General features: G+C 44.5%; 1 protein-coding gene across 4 annotated transcripts in view; it reads left to right on the top strand.

Annotated features, from left to right (window-relative positions):
- Manba (mannosidase beta) overlaps nucleotides 1-16,835 on the top strand; it is a 91,854-nt gene that overhangs the window by 34,748 nt on the left and 40,271 nt on the right. For 3 of the 4 annotated variants that reach the window (XM_006970338.4, XM_076575032.1, XM_076575031.1), the window contains 2 exons: nucleotides 3,595-3,770; nucleotides 5,095-5,205. In XM_006970338.4, the coding sequence (XP_006970400.1) occupies nucleotides 3,595-3,770; nucleotides 5,095-5,205 (287 nt within the window). The remainder of the gene's footprint in view (nucleotides 1-3,594; nucleotides 3,771-5,094; nucleotides 5,206-16,835) is intronic. The other variant, XM_042279974.2, reaches the window with a different exon arrangement.

The following is a 16,835-nucleotide window of genomic DNA, read 5'->3' on the forward strand; positions in this document are numbered from 1 at the left end:
GCACGACTGACACCATGTTAGAAGCCCAATTCTGAGCTTAAAACCCAGCATATGGGTTCCAGCACCTGCCGGAGTGGGAACAAAGACCAACTCCACCAAAGACCTAGTCCATGGTCCAGGACAGTCCTTAAATGACTAACCTTGCTTTTGGGCTTCTGTAGTTCTGCTGCTTGCTAACTGAAGTGTGACAACTCATATGGTTTTTATGTATAAAAGACAAAGGGCTGTAAGGCTCAGGGCTGCATGATTTGGGCAAGTTTCCTGTCAGCCTCCGACTGGCAATAAAGACTTAATTTTCATCTCTAAGAGTGACTGTGTGCTGGTTTCGGGTAGGCTTCCCTCACAGTAGTTTCACGTTGAACGTATCTGATATTGGACTTGCACTATGAAAGATGGAAAGTTCTTGTGCTGTTCCTCATCATTCATATACAAATTCATGTCCCCAGGGTCATTCTGTTGGCTGGGCACCTCCCTAGCCATGCAGTGGGAAGCTGTGAGAGCAAGTCGGAAAGCCCAGGGCCTCTCCCTGTCAGCTGGATTTGGCGGCTATGAGGGAGGGCTACCGGTAGGGTCTCAGAAACCTGCCCGAGAGGCTAGGAGACGTCCAAGTTCCTTCTGCCTCTAATGTCCCATGGTTCTTTCCTTTTGTTCTCAAATCAGACATCTCATTTCCACCTTGTAAGAGTTGTGGAAAAACTCAGTTTCTCTTGAAGCCAGATACCATATGGTGGATGGAGACATCGATGCCTGAGACTTTATTAGTGTAGGCACAGGCTAAAGCAAGGCTTAGGATATGGTATTTTTTTTAAGTATTTATTGTATGTGTCTGTGTGTGGGTATGTGCCCGGAATGCAAGTACCCAAGAAGGCCAGGAGAGGGCGTAGGATCTCCCGGAGCTGGAGTTACAGTTAGTTGTGAACTGTCTGACATGTATGCTGGGAATATAATCCTGGTCCTCTAGAAGAGCAGCAAGCAATCTTAACCTCTGAGCCATCTCTTCAGCCCCATAAGATATGGTTTGAAAGCACGTCATCCAGGAACATATTGCAAGACTTAATGAGCTCAACTAACTTAGCTTCTCTCTCTCCTTTATGTTTTGTATGTCTTTTCAGACAGGGTGTCATGTGGCTCAGAAGACTCTTTTGCTCACTGTGTAGCAGAAGGTGACCTCGAACTCCAGGAATTCCTGCCTCTACTTCCCAAGTGCTGGGATCACATGTGTGCACCACCACGCCCAGCTCTCCATTTCTTTTTTACGCTGTTTTCTTCTAGACAGCTGAATAAAGAGGCTTCTTTCCTTTTGGAAACATTACATTTTATTTATTCATTTCATGTATGTGTGTGCACACTCGTGTGCTTGTGTACATGCGTGAGTCAATCGATTCTCTCCTTCTTCCATGTGGGGCTTGGGGCTAGAACTCAGACCCTCAGGTTGTGTGGCAGCTGCCTTGACCTCCTGAGCCAACTCTCCTCTCCCCCTTTTCTTCTGTCAGCCACATCCAGATAAAGAAGTGGAGTCTGTTATAATAGAAAAGCTGGGACTCTTTGGAGAATTGTTGTTGTTTGTTTGTTTGTTTGTTTGTTTGTTTGTTTGAGACAGGGTTTCTCTGTGTATCCCTGGCTGTCTTTGAACTCACTCTGTAGACCAGGCTGGCCTCAAACTTACAGAGATCCAACTGCCTCTGCCTCCCAAGTGCTGGGATTAAAGGTGTGGGCTGAGACTGCCTTTAATCCCAGCACTCAAGAAGCAAATCCCAGAGGGTGAAGGAATTCACCAATGGAGAAGTCTTTACTCTCTTAGGCTGGAGATGAAACCCAAGACTTCACATGCACTAGGCCAGCACTCTCCTACTTGGTCATAACCCTCAGCCTTTCTTGAGAGATTTTCAGTCAAATGTGTTGCACACGTGCTAGAGAAGCCTTAGTGAATGGGGATATGTCTGCTTGGCATTATTATGGATTCCTATCCAGGCCAGACAAACCTCATCCATCTTCCCCTCCCCTCCCCTCCCCTCCCCTCCCCTCCCCTCCCCTCCCCTCCCCTCCCCTCCCCTCCCCTCCCCTCCCCTCCCTTTCCTTTTGTTCTTTTCCTTCTTTCCTTTCAAGAACCTGTATGAGTGCATGAGCTGGCCCCGGGAAACCCCTGAAATGAGTCATTGTTTAGAACACAATCTTTGCTGTCCTCTGGACTGTCTTCTGGGTCGAGATCACAGGACCAAAAGAAGCTGCAGTTTCTTCTGCACGAACACAGGGTGTGAGAATGGAGGCTGCAGGCCAAGGAGAGCCTCACAGACAGGGTAGGCCAGCCTTGCCTACCCACGGGTTCCCTTAAGAGTTCACTTCTTGTCTGGGCCTAGAGTGTGAGAGTGAGGGAGAGAACATCAGACTTAGCTGGGCTGAGAAGGACAGGATTCTGGGGTACCTGCCGCCCTTTTCTTCTGTTCTTGCCTCCCAGTAATACTTTCAAAAGTATCTTGCATACAAGAGAGCTGAATTTAGGAACTGGCAACTTGTAGATTCTGGAAGAGATGCACCTCCTATGTCTAGGTCCCACTGCATATGATGACTAGACAGGATTATACGCTATTCTGATAATATCACAAAATTACTGGTTATTTAAGGTTTTGTGAACTCCAGTTGCTTAATTTTCCCTGTGCTACTATAAGTCTGTATAAAATGCACAATTCTGGTTGTTTAGAACAAAGGATTCCACTCTGCAGATTAAAAGAACGTTTCCTCTTAGCTTTCTTCAGTGGCAGCATAGTGGAGCACTCACTGCTTAGCCCTAGTGGAGCACTCACTGCTTATCCCTAGTGGAGCACTCACTGCTTAGCCCTAGTGGAGCACTCACTGCTTATCCCTAGTGGAGCACTCACTGCTTAGCCCTAGTGGAGCACTCACTGCATAGCCACAGTGGAGCACTCACTGCATAGCCCTAGTGGAGCACTCACTGCATAGCCCTAGTGGAGCACTCACTGCTTAGCCCTAGTGGAGCACTCACTGTTTAGCCCTAGTGGAGCACTCACTGCTTAGCCCTAGTGGAGCACTCACTGCTTAGCCCTAGTGGAGCACTCACTGCTTAGCCCTAGTGGAGCACTCACTGCATAGCCACAGTGGAGCACTCACTGCGTAGCCACAGTGGAGCACTCACTGCGTAGCCACAGTGGAGCACTCACTGCATAGCCACAGTGGAGCACTCACTGCATAGCCACAGTGGAGCACTCACTGCATAGCCCTAGTGGAGCACTCACTGCGTAGCCACAGTGGAGCACTCACTGCGTAGCCACAGTGGAGCACTCACTGCGTAGCCACAGTGGAGCACTCACTGCGAAGCCACAGTGGAGCACTCACTGCTTAGCCCTAGTGGAGCACTCACTGCATAGCTCTAGTGGAGCACTCACTGCATAGCCACAGTGGAGCACTCACTGCATAGCCACAGTGGAGCACTCACTGCGTAGCCCTAGAGGAGCACTCACTGCTTAGCCCTAGTGGAGCACTCACTGCAAAGCCGCTGCTCCTGTCTTATTTCCAGTGAGTCCTGTCGCACACAGCGTTGGCGCTTAGCACGAGTCCCTTTCTTCTTTTGTGCTGTAGATAACGCTTCTCTGGAGTGGAATATTGAAATCGAGGCTTCGTTTGACGTTGTCAGCTCCAAGCCAGTTGGTGGTCAGGTGACTGTAGCCATCCCTAAACTGAAAATACGGCAGCAATACAACATTAAACTTCAACAGAGGCAAAGGGTTGTTAAACTCCTTGTGAAAATTAGCAAGGTGAGTGATGTCACTTCCGGGGAAATGCTGGATGAACGCACTTGCTGTCCAAGGGGAGAAACGGCAGAGCGGGTTGGGCATTTACTTTCTCCTTGTATTTTCTAATCATTTCCTTACTACCTTTTCATTTTTAGGGGTTTCATTTATTTAGGATTTTTTTCTTTGGAGACAAGATTGCACACTGTGGTACAAAGTGGAACTCACTAAGCAGCCCAGGCTGGCTTCTTTTCTTGTTTGTTTGTTTGTTTGACATAGGGTCTTGCATCGTAGCCCAGGCTGGCCTAAAACCCAGTGTGTAGCTCAGACTGCTCTCCAACTTGAAGTCATCCTCTGGCCTTTGGGACTCTTAAGTGATGAGATTCCAGGTATACAGGTGTATATCACCACATACAGCATTTTTGCACTTATTTTTAACTTCTCATATATTCTGTACATTAACTAATGAATGATTTCTCACATCTAAGATTAATATAATAGAAAAATATGTGATTAATTTGTCAATTTTTATTCTAAGAAGTCAGTTACATCCTTAATTTGCATTTCTGGTTTCAGTGTGGTGGTTCTTTTCCATTCATTTTCATTGGCTTTGAATATTGGTATTTTTTCCACCTGTAACACTCTAAACTTGGACTCAAGGTTTGTTCATGTTTAGATGGGGTAGGTTTTAGCTTCCGTTTTTTTCTATTAATCTGGTTGATGATTGTGAACAGGCAAAGACAGAGCAGAGTAACAACAACTTGAAAGAAACAAGAGCTTCAGTCCTGGGCATAGAAGAGTCAACTTCTAAGTCCAATTCTAGGTGTTGAGACTATAGAGTAAACACACTTTGGAGCGGTAGGGCAGGGAACAGCTGTTACTTGAACACAGAGGTGCTCTGGTCTAGTAATCTGCGCTACGCTCCCAGCATGTTGATTGCTTAGATATTCTCAGTGGAGGGGCTGGGAACATAGTTCAGTCGGTAGAATCCTTCCCTAGTATGTGTGAAGTCCTGAGTTTGATCCCCAGTACCACATAAACTGTAACCCTAGGATTCTGGAGGTGGAGGCAGGAGGATCAGAAGTTCACGGTCCTCCTCTGCTACACACAGAGTTTGAAGCCAACTTGGGCTCAGGAGACCCTGACTCAAGATAAGCAAACAAATAAAAGCATAAAGTTTTAAAACAGTTATTCTGTGGCTAGACTTTGGCAGAGAGTAGGCATGGAAATTTATGCTGCTTTAGGACACAGTTTATGCTTCACTATTGAGAAAGTCATGTAACGTGATGAGTCATACTATTTTTATAAAAATGTGTCACATCACTTAGAACGAATTATTTCTTAAAAGGAGGTTGCTGTGGAGACCTGGTGGCCTCGTGGACATGGAAACCAGACTGGATACAGCATGACAGTTCTCTTTGAGCTGGATGGAAGCCTAAATATTAAAAAGTCAGCCATGGTAAGTAAGTACACTATTTTGTGAAAAGGAAGTTATGTCTTAATAAAATAGCAGTGCTGAGATTTGAAAGAAAAGAAGAAATTAGTAAAATTTACAGTTCTACCCCCCAGAGTAATAGCATTCAAAGGTGTATCGCTGTGGGTTCCTAAATGGATCAGATTTCTCGTTTGGCCACAGTCTTCCATGTTTCACGCTCTTTCCTTGTTTTCCTTCTTTCTTGGTGTTGGGATTTAAGCTGGGATCAGAACTCAGACTGTCTCTCCCAGTGTGTCACATCCTCGGTCTTCTCAAGTGTGCTCTTGCGTTACATCTAAGTAACACATCTGTGTAATTTTAAAGTGTAAATACCATTAGAAGGATCATATGATAAGAAGGAACGTGGCCTAACCCTTTTTCTTTTTACTCCTAATCCACGGAGCAACAACAGCAACACTAACTTATACTTACTTCTTTAGCCAATTGTCTTCATTTTCCAAGTTCACATGCTTCTATTGATGCTCTCTAACTTTTCCCTCCTTCCCACTTCGGGGTATAGCACTTAGAAATGCAAAGAACTGCACGTTCTTAGTTATATGGGTTTACTCAACCCTGTAAGTGCCATACCCTTGTGTTAAAATGGGGGCATCGGAATGACATAATTCAGGTCTAGCCTATCACAGCCACAGGATCTAAATAGCAGTGACAATAATTCATACCTAGAGTTTTCCTTCCCCTGACATCAACCTTTGGTATCTACAGATGACGGAGGTTGCCCTGTGGTGCCATCTCTCACAATGGGCATCACCTCTCCTTGGGCTCAGATGGCATCCTGAGTATAGGATATACCATTATACAGTTCATTTGAATTTTTCTTTTGTTTAAGTGTGCTACATATTTCTTAGACAGTATGAATGTGAGTGTGTGCACACATGCTTAGCATGTTTGAGGACGATTCTTGGACTTCTTTTCTCATTCTCTTGGCCGGGGAAGCGTGTTCTTCCACATAATGATTTATTGTGTGTTGTCTTCATAAAAATGTGAAAAATAGTGAGTTGTTCAAGCTTACTATAGAGAAAAAAGAAGGGCTTGTATTTGTGGTACATCGTTCCTTTTCATGTAGGCTTATATTGGTTGTACCATTGTTCACTCTGCATGAAGATGTCAGCCTTTGAACATTGAAGGGGATGTGTCAGCCTGTCCCTGCATTCCTGCATAGGTGTGGAGCATACTGTCTCCCTGTGCGGCTTCCGTGGAGATCATGATTGTTGGTGCCTATTCATTCAGTTACCTCTTGGGGTCCTATTGTGCTTTGACTGCTATGCTCCTGATAAAACTGGGGATAATGCATTGCATTTATTTCTTTGAGACCTTAATAAGACTAATAATTCGGCTGGGAGGTGACTTCATTAAACCAGCACTTGTCATGACATTTGATGAGTCTGCTAGAGAAATAGAGAACTCTGGAGGCGAGCCAGGCATGGTGGTACATGCCTTTAATCCTAGCACTTGGGAGAGTGAGGTACGGGGTCAGAGTTTGAGGCCAGCCTGGACTATCTGGTAAGGCCCCATCTCTAAAGAAAACATGGAAACAAAACAAAATAAGGATTTGAACTGGGTTAGGAATACGGATGTGTAAATTGGCAGAATGCAGATAACTGTAGCTGTGGCATGGGATGAACCACCTCAGGGAGGGCACAAAGAGGGCTGAACCCTGAGGAATTAAAATAAGGACGTGGCAAGAGAACAGTCTGTAGAGAAAACTGAGCAGGAACGGTCAGAGGTAGAGAGTCACCCGGTTTGCAGGGAGGGGTGCAGAGCTGGAGGGAGACTGTTCAGGGAGCAGGCCGCGCTCACAAGCATCAGCCGTTGCAAAGGTGTTCATGATAGAAAGAACCGAAGGGTCCCGTGGGTTTGGCAGCGAGGAGGCCACTGGCTGCCTTGATCAGAGTGGAACCAAACTGCAAGGGTTCCAGCAATGACGGCGTCAAGGCAGTGGCTGTGGCAACCACTAACGCTGACATGTCTGACTTCACCAGTTTGTAACTGTGGCCCGCTGTGGGTTAGGCTATGGTCCACACGTGGGCCTCTGAGCGAGTCAGTGGATGTATCGATGTGCTAGGAACCAGAGTTTTCACGGTGGTTGGTGTCTATAGTGTGCTAGTTACTTCTGCGTCGCTGTGACCGAAGCACCGGAGAGAAGGAACGGTTTCCTCCAGCTCCTACCTGGGGGTCAAAGGTCAGTGTCGTGGAGTTGGTTCTCTCCTTCCTCCACGTGGGTCCTGGGAAACCAAACGTGGCCATCGGGTGTGTGCGGTAGGAGCCTTTATCTGCTAAGCCATCTCACTCACTGACCCAAAAAACAGTTTTGAATGATAATCATAGTTTGCGTTTTTGGATAGAAAGTCACTTAGCCGCCACCCCCCTCTAGCATATCTTATCTCATAGCACCCTCCATGGAAGGTAACTGACTTGGCTGAAAGCAACAGAAGACTATATTGTCTCTGATGACAAGATTATTCAGTTAAATTGTTGTCAGAAGGTGATAAAACAATGTAAGCAGTCAATTAGAACTTGTATCTCATACCCCAAAGCCAGAAGGAGAAGATTGCCAATAGCCGTTCTAATTAGAAAAGCAATGGGGGATTTCCTCAGTTTTTAAATTTGAAATACACTTCACTCCTTTCTTTGATGTTTAAATCCCCATTTCCATCTTTGCAGTTTCCTAGGGCAGAAAGAGAACATGACAGCCATGGAATTCTTGCTTTTTCTTTCTGAGTGCTACCCAGAGCTCTCTGAAGACCTCACTAGCTCCAAGCCAGACAGGGGTGAAATTCAGAATAATCAAGGTGTGTTTCCATCCAGAGAGTGCCCTGAGGCTGTGCAGTGTTTATGTCTGTGTTAATTTCCCCAGTGGTGTCGGGGCAAATTCGAACCAAGTGCGTTGCTGGAAACAGTGAGAGTGTGTTCTCTCTCAGCAGCAGACACTGGCAGTGCAGACCACGTGCGTCTCAGGCCCGGCTGCCCTACAGACCTGTGCCAGGCCCGCCCTCGTCTCTTCCTCCTTGCTGCCAGCAACCCCCCCTTTCCTTGCTTTGTAGATGCCAGACTCCAGCTTCTGTCTCCTTCACCACAGCCCTTTCCACCTCCCTTCCCACCCCCCACCCTCTCTTTCTTTCTAACTTTGTTTTTGAGACAAATTCTCACTGTGTGGCCCAGAGTGGTCTGAAACTTTACCTCATTTTCCCCTGTCTCTGCCTCCCAAATGCTGGGGTCACAGGCGTGAGTCACCACGCCTACCTTCTTTAAACAGATACTATCCGTTGGGCTAGAGCTAGGTGTGACCTCATTCGAACTCAATGATTGATATCTTTAAAGCATTATTTCCAAATAAGGTCACATTTTGTGGTTTGGGGTAGACCTGAATTTTGGGGACATAATGTTTAAGCCAGTCCACCTCCATCCTGTCGAAAGCTTAGTTTCAGATTTACAAAATGCCACTGTCAGTGGCTTCCTCAGGGAGCTGTGAGAGCCGTTCACCCAAGTCCATGTAGTAAGTGGGTGTGGATTGCCCTGTTTTGCTTTGCTTTCAAATTTTAATTATTATTTTGGGAGTTCTAGAAAATGCCAGTGATAAAATACTGTCTCTCCCACATCTGTTATTGGCCTAAGTTTTTTACATGTTGGTGTTCACTCTTGAATTCTGATAATGTGTATGGAGAATTGGATCTGACACATTCTTTTTTTTTTTTTTTTTTTTTTTTTTTTTTTTTTTTTTTTTAGTTTTTCGAGACAGGGTTTCTCTGTGTAGCTTTGCGCCTTTCTTGGAACTCGCTTTGTAGACCAGGCTGGCCTCGAACTCACAGAGATCCGCCTGGCTCTGCCTCCTGAGTGCTGGGATTAAAGGCATGTGCCGGATCTGGCATATTCTTATTATTGATCATTTTGGTAAATATTATGATAGACATGGACGTTTCTTTGGAGAACGTCTGTTGTATGGTATCCCTGGTTTCATATAGTTTTAAAATTAGATTTATTCATTTATTTTATTTGTGAGTGTTTGGCCTACAGGCATTTATGTACGTGCTGGAGAAGGTCAAGGCGGGGGGCATCAGAGCCCCTGGATCTGGAGTTATGGATGGTTATGAGCCACCATGTGGGTGCTAGGAATCAAACCTGGGTCCTCTACAAGAGCAACAAGTGCTCTTAAGTGCTGAACCATCTCTCCAGCCCCATATAGCTCTTTCTAAAGCAAGTTCATCTGCTTGAGTTTGCTTCGAACACAATTTGTGTATCTAGTTGTTGCCTTCTTGACATGTTCTTCCATTTAAATAGGAATAAGTGAAGGGAATATGGGGATGGCTTGGCTGGGAAAGTGCTCACCAGGCAAGCATGAGGACCTGAGTGGTTTTTGTTTGCTTCTCTGGGCTTCCCTGGCTGTCCTGGAACTCACTCTGCAGACCAGGTTGGTCTCGAACTCAGAGATCCACCTGCCTCTGCCTCCTGAGTGCTGGGATTAAAGGCGTGCGCCACCACTTCCAGGTGAGGACCTGATCGCCAGCATGCACCACATAAAAGCGGGGTGCAGTGATGCATGCCTGTAACCCTAATGATGGTGAGGCAGAGACAGGATATAGTCAAGCAGGTACATCCATGTTTCTTAATCCCCTGCCATTGTCTAAGAGAAAAATGCTAGCATGCCAACAATCACCGTGGAAATCATGCAGAGGTCAAAGGAATCAACCCCCAAACTGACCTCTGCTGCCTGAAGCTCATTCTGTGAACCTCGTGGACATTGTTCTTTTTGGGAGCATTTCTTCAAATGTGACATTTTCAGAACTATGGAAATGCTCCCTTCTTTTGAACTTTGCCTCATTGATGGAAAAAGTTCTATAAAGTCTAGAAGTTCTGTCCTAAGTGAAAATGTTTACTGTGAACCTGGGGCAGAGGAGGGATATAGCCCCAAACTTAATCTGAACTTTGACATGGAAGTACTCTGATAAAACAAAACAAAACCCAAAAAGTAAACATTGCAGTTCAGCTCAGATTTTGTACTGGTCTGCATGAATTAGTCTCTTTGGAGTTATCTTTTTCTTCTTGTAGTTTCAGGTGAGGGCCACCAGATACGGTATATTTGGTAATCGTCAGACGCTGTCTTAAATGACATACAGGGCAACATTGAGGTTTAAGCCACTTCTTTGAAAATAAGTGCACAGGAAATTTGGTGGAAACAACTTACTATGCAACAACAAGACGTAAGGAATTAGATGTTCCCAAGAGAAAAGAGTCGGCCGTGGGGAAGGGCGTACTGAGGAGTAACGAACAGTGTAGCTTTGCTCCGGAAGGTCCAGAGAGGACTGCAGAGTGCCCTGGCTGGTTCAGCAGGAGTTAGACCCCTGCTCAGAATCAGTGGCCAGAAAACACTGGCTCCTGCTCAGGACTTCTCTAATGTTGAGGAAGAAACACTTGAGAAGAATTTATTTAATTTCAGAGTAGTTGAAATGGATCAAAAAGGAACAAAAGCTGGGAATCTTTGCGAAACTTACCATCGTATTTAATCCTTTCCAAGGTATTTACATCTCTTTGACTTCACTTGAGAGAACGTCTCTAAGTTAAGACTAACCAAAGGAGTTTTTCTGTTGGCTGTAACAAGATTGATTGACAAACCTGAGTATATTCTTTATATATAGCCAAGGATCAATACTGTGGTTGCATCAAGCATCCTCTAGCTTGCTGTGTTTATTTAAGTTGTTCTATTACCAGGAAAGACTCAGGAATCAGATATCAGGGTGTGAAAAACTGATAGATCAAAGAAGCGGCAGAGAGACCAGCTGACCTCTCCACACTTCCCTGATGGAAGAGAGTGTGCAATCTCTAAGTCCCTCCCTGCTCCTTCCTGTATCTTCTCTATCCATATTCCTGGCTTCTCTATGGCTAATTCAGGTCGGCTAGTCACTGGCTCCACCCCCTGATTCAAGGTTAACTTTATTAGCAGTCACGGTGCTATCCAATATGCCGCATCACAGGCTCATGTTTTAAACACTTGCTCTCTATCTGGTAATGCTCTTCTGGGAGGCTGTGCACTCTGGGAGGTAGGGCCTATCTGGTGGAAGGAAGTTAGTAGGAGCAGGCCTTTGAAGGTTAGACCAGCCCTGGTTCCAGCCACTCTCTGATTCTTGGTCAGCCACCAAGTGAACAGTCTGCCACAGGTGCCTGCCAGCTTTTCTCTCAGGCCTCTCCCACCACAGCGGACTGAAAATTCCCTGAAAGCACAAGCCCAAATTAAACCTCTCCTCCTGTGCTGGTTTGAGAGATGAAAGTTCCCCATAATCTCAGGCATTTGAATACTTGGTGTGGTGCTATTTGGGAGGCCTAGGAGGTGTGGTCTTGTCGGAGGAGGTGTGTCACCGGAGGCAGGCTTTGAGCGTTTGTAGACTCATGCCATTTCCTGTTCTCTCTGCTTTGGGCTTGCAGTAAAAGAAATGAGCTCTCAGCTTCCTGCTCTAGGCGCCATGCCTCGGCTCCACCCTCAGGGATGCTTCTCTCTAGATCTGTAAGCCCAAATAAACTTCCACAAGTTGCCTTGCCATAGTGCTTTACTAGAGCAGCAGAAAAGGAACTAATACACCCTTTTCAGTCAGTAGTTCTCAACCCTCTCAATGCTGCGACCCTTTAATACAGTTCCTCATGCTGTGGTGACCCCCAATCATAAGATGATTTTCGTTGCTGCTTCATAACTGTAATTCATAATGTAAATATCTGATATGCAGGATATCTGATACGCAACCCTGTGAAAGGGTCATTCAACCCCCTCGCCAAGGGGTCAAGACTCACAGGTTGAGAATCTCTGCCTTCCAGTTGTTTCTGTCAGGTATTTTGATCACAGGAACATAAAAACAACCAATACTCCCAACATTCAGGAGGCAGAGGCAGGCAGATTTCTGTGAATTTGAGGTCAGCCTGGTCTACAGAGCAAAGGCTACACAGAGAAACTTTGTCTTGAAAACTTAAAAAAACAAAACAAAACAGAACAAAGCCCAAAACCTAATATGATCAATTTTGAGAAAGTGGCCAATAGGGTTTTAGAAATTAAACCTCAATAGTTCCAATATTATTCATTACTGCAACAAACTAATATGTTTTAGGAAAACAATATATTGCTAATATTAGGCTAATACTCTTTCATACTCTAATTTTTAGCTCCCTTAGAGAAAACTATCTGGGGAGAAGGGTTCATGAAGCCTCACCCCTCCCAGAGGACCTATAGGTAAATGATTTTGGAGATGGGGAGACATTTTCTTCAGTGGTGTATCCACTGGCAAATTATCCGTGCTCCTGCAGATAACCCTTACATCCTATAAGTAACCCTAATTAAACACCTTGGTTCACCCCAAAACAAAATAGTGTAATTATTCAAACAAAGGCCGATAAGAAAATATTGTTAGTATCTGTGTTTCATTTTGGTCATGTTTTATGCTATTTGAGTATTTACAACCAAACCCAGATTTGCTTGGTTGTAATAGAGCCCACATAGAAAAGAGAGGTGTCTAAAATGGTTGTTTGGCGTCAGATACACAAGATACACATCTGACTAAAAAGCGATCAGATAACTCTGCGCTGTGCAAATGCCAGCCTGGTAACTTCTGTTTGTGCCATTTAACAGTGGAGAGTGGCCACCTACTGTTAACAAGGGTGCAGTGGAGAGAAGATCACCTACTGTTAACAAGGGTGCAGTGGAGAGAAGATCACCCACTGTTAACAAGGGTGCAGTGGAGAGAAGATCACCCACTGTTAACAAGGGTGCAGTGGAGAGTGTCCACCTACTGTTAACAAGGGTGCAGTGGAGAGAAGACCACCTACTGTTAACAAGGGTGCAGTGGAGAGAAGACCACCTACTGTTAACAAGGGTGCAGTGGAGAGAAGACCACCTACTGTTAACAAGGGTGCAGTGGAGAGAAGACCACCTACTGTCAACAAGGGTGCAGTGGAGAGAAGATCACCCACTGTTAACAAGGGTGCAGTGGAGAGTGTCCACCTACTGTTAACAAGGGTGCAGTGGAGAGAAGCCCCCTGTCATTTCTACAGGCCGGAGCTATTTGTGGAGAGCAGGCTTTTTTTTTTTTTCTCTCACTTTGTGTGAGTGATCATTTTCGGTGCAAATAACATGGTCTTTATCTCTAAAGTGCATAGTAGTTGATCTGAAATGAATTTAGACAGCACAGGTTTGCCAAAGTTTAGGAACAAACAATGTTGTTGTTAGGAAGGAAATTATGGACAGCTTCATAAGTATCTGATTACACACAGTCAAGTCGTGGCTTTGAGCTTGTGACTCACGATCTGTCTGATCAGCAAGAGAGAGGTATTCGAGGAGTGTGGTATTTACTTATCAGCCGTAACCTCAGCTAGCCTGTGGTTACAATATCCAGAACCCCGTCTGGAAGAATGCATTGAGCTCTTCTGCACTTCTGAAGCTAACTCTTCTATTTTAAAAAGGAAACCATAGCTGGCATGATGGGACATACCTGTAATCCTAGCACTTTGAAAGCTGAGGCAGGGGGATCAAGAAGAGACCAAGGCCAGCCTTGGCTACTTAGTGAGGTCAAGGCTGCCCTGGGGCTTTATGAGACCTTGTCTCTAAAGACAAAACAAAGTAAATTAAAAACAATTTTTATGAGTTGAAATCTTTATGAAGTAGCCAAAAAAAACCCCAAAACAAAACAAAACACAAAACAAAAAACTGATCAAGGGTCGAGTGTATAGAACCATCAAGAACAGAGAAAAAATTTGAATGCTAAGGATTTTAAAATTGGTACTCGGAGAGATGCTCAGTGGTTAAGAGTGCTTGCTGCTCTTCCGGAGTACCTGGGTTTGGGTCCCGGCACCCACATCAGGCAGCTCACAAGCCCCTGCAACTCCATTTCTGGGGGTCAGGTGCCATCTTCTGGCCTTTGCTGGCCCTCACACAATGCCGTCCCATCCCTTCAGAAACACAAATAAATCATTTTAAAATTCAAATTGCTTGTTTTTTTTTTCTTCAAGATTCTTTAATATTTATGCCCCTCCCCTACTTTTGGGTAGTATTTTACTTTGTTGGGCTATTTACTTTTTTTTTTTTTTTTTGTCCCATCAATGGATGGTATGTTCACTCTGGATGCACATGTGTATTGCTCAGGAATCTTTTTCAAAGGCCGTTTTCGGAGGCCATTGTGTTCTGGGACATAAAATACCTGTTGTAGAAGGCTTTCATGCTACCTCTTGAGTTAGAGAGGGACACAAGAGGACCTGAGAGCGCTGACCCTCGTCCTGGGCGCACTGGCCTCAAGATGTCCGAGCGCCGGAAGCAAGCTGACCGGTAGCTGGCTCCCCAGAGGGAGCTACCTTCCACTCTTGGCTGGACAGTTGCGCTGCAGGGGCTGGGGCATGGGAAGAAACGCTTTTTCACAGAAAAAGCATCGAAAAGATTTGTGTTTTGTAGATAATACTCTTTGTAACATTTATAGATAGTGACAAATAAATAATTCCTTTCCCCCCTTAAGTGATTCTCAAATTCATCTTTGACACAGAACTACTTTATACTCACAAAAAAAATTAAACATTATGCTCTGCTTATGTTTCTGCAGGCCATAGGTCCTGATACTTAACATGGTAAATACTGAAATTGAGAATTAAATATTTGCTTCTTAATTTAAGTCACCATCGGAAGTCCATGATATGTTAGCACACTGACGCCTTTTGTGAAAAAAGTATAGTTAGGAAATAAAAAATTGGGGGTGAATAATGACATGGTTTTTTTCATGCTTGCAAATCTCTTTAATATTCTAGTGAGGAGAATGAGGCTGTCATTACATCTATGTACTGTCAGTTTGCAGTGTTGCTTCAGAGCATGTGAAGAAATTCTGACCTCACAGGGATAACATGCACCGTATGTATCATTCATATTTAGCTGGACAGGAAGAGAGGATGTTAGTAGTCTTTTCAGGTAATTGTAGATACTCTTCATATTACACTAAGGTTTAATGAGTGCTGGTTTCTGGGAATGGGAGATGAGACCCTGGCTTGGTTTCCAGCACCCTATCAATGGCTCCAGGGGATCTGATGATCTCATCTGACCTCTATGGGCACTTGAACTCAATTACAGATACTGCTCCCCACCAGACACATATCAGACACATAATTAAAAAATTTAAAGGCAGCTATTTAAAAAATTAAACCACGAGTTAGTTTCTTAAAGTTAGTTGGACTGTGAATTCAAGACGTTTCAATGCATTCTTTAGAACCCTGCCCTTTGCTTATGACGGAGTCTTCCATGTGTGATACTGTAATACACTGCATGGGCTATTTGAAAAATATGCTTTCTGGAGGGTTATGAATCTTTTCAGTGTTGAAACATTTCAAGCTGTGGTACACATTCACATTCTTGGTGTTTCTACTGATGTCATCTGTGATGTGTGTTAAATACTGAACACTTTCAAGCTCAGTGTGGTGGGCACAAGTTTTCTTAAGTCTTGTTTTTCTTTTTTTTTTTTTTTTTTTTTTTTTTTTTGGTTTTTCGAGACAGGGTTTCTCTGTATAGCTTTGCGCCTTTCCTGGAACTCACTTGGTAGCCCAGGCTGGCCTCGAACTCACAGAGATCCGCCTGGCTCTGCCTCCCGAGTGCTGGGATTAAAGGCGTGCGCCACCACCGCCCGGCTGTCTTGTTTTTCTTTTTCTTGAATTTTATTATTGGCCTTAAATACTGTCAGTGAATACTTAATTCGCTTTTAAGAAAATGTCCTCAAGTCCAACAACTGTGGTTGTTGGTCAACTGTTCATGTAAATAAACACGGTACTTCCTGAGCAAGATGGCTGACTCAGCTCACTGCTCAAATGGTGGTTGACTTAGCTCCTCTCCCCTTAAGACACTGTCAACATGATGCTCTATGGGTATTTTCCATTTTGTCTTATGAATATTGAAATGATATGTACTCAGCTTTGGGAGTTATCTTAGTTACTTTTCTTTTGTTGGGAAGAGAAATCATGACAATGCAACTTATAAAAGAAAGCATTTTGCTGTGGATATTACTCTGTATGCTGTGAATGTGTTGCTCTGATTGGTTAATAAATAAAATGCTGATTGGCCAGTAGCCAGACAGGAAGTATAGGCGGGACAGGCAGAGAAGAGAATCCTGGGAAGAGTCAGGAGTCGCCAGCCAAACACAGAGAAAGCAAGATGTGAAGACAGAACTGAAAAAAGGTACCAAGACACATGGCTAAACATAAATAAAAATTATGGGTTAATTTAAGTGTAAGAGCTAGTCAATAGTTAGCCTGAGCTAATGGCTGAGCAGTTTTAATTAATATAAGCCTCTGTGTGTTTACTTGGGTCCAAGCGGCTGCAGGAATGGCGGGTGAGAGAGACTTGTCCTGACCATGGACCAGGTGGGACACAGAAAAACTTCAACAACAAATGGTGCCCAACATGGGGCTCAAACCCATGACCCTGAGATTAAGAGTCTCATGTTCTACCAACTGAGGTAGGTGGGCAGAACCAGGAAAACTTCAGCTACAGCATTTAGTTGGGGCTTGCTTGCAGTTTCAAACATTAGTCCATGACCATCATGATGGGGGACAGCATGCAGGCTGGCATGGCTCTGGAGCAGAGAGAGACCGGACTT

This window comes from Peromyscus maniculatus, chromosome 6 (genome assembly GCF_049852395.1).
Source record: "Peromyscus maniculatus bairdii isolate BWxNUB_F1_BW_parent chromosome 6, HU_Pman_BW_mat_3.1, whole genome shotgun sequence".
Lineage (NCBI taxonomy): Eukaryota > Metazoa > Chordata > Mammalia > Rodentia > Cricetidae > Peromyscus > Peromyscus maniculatus.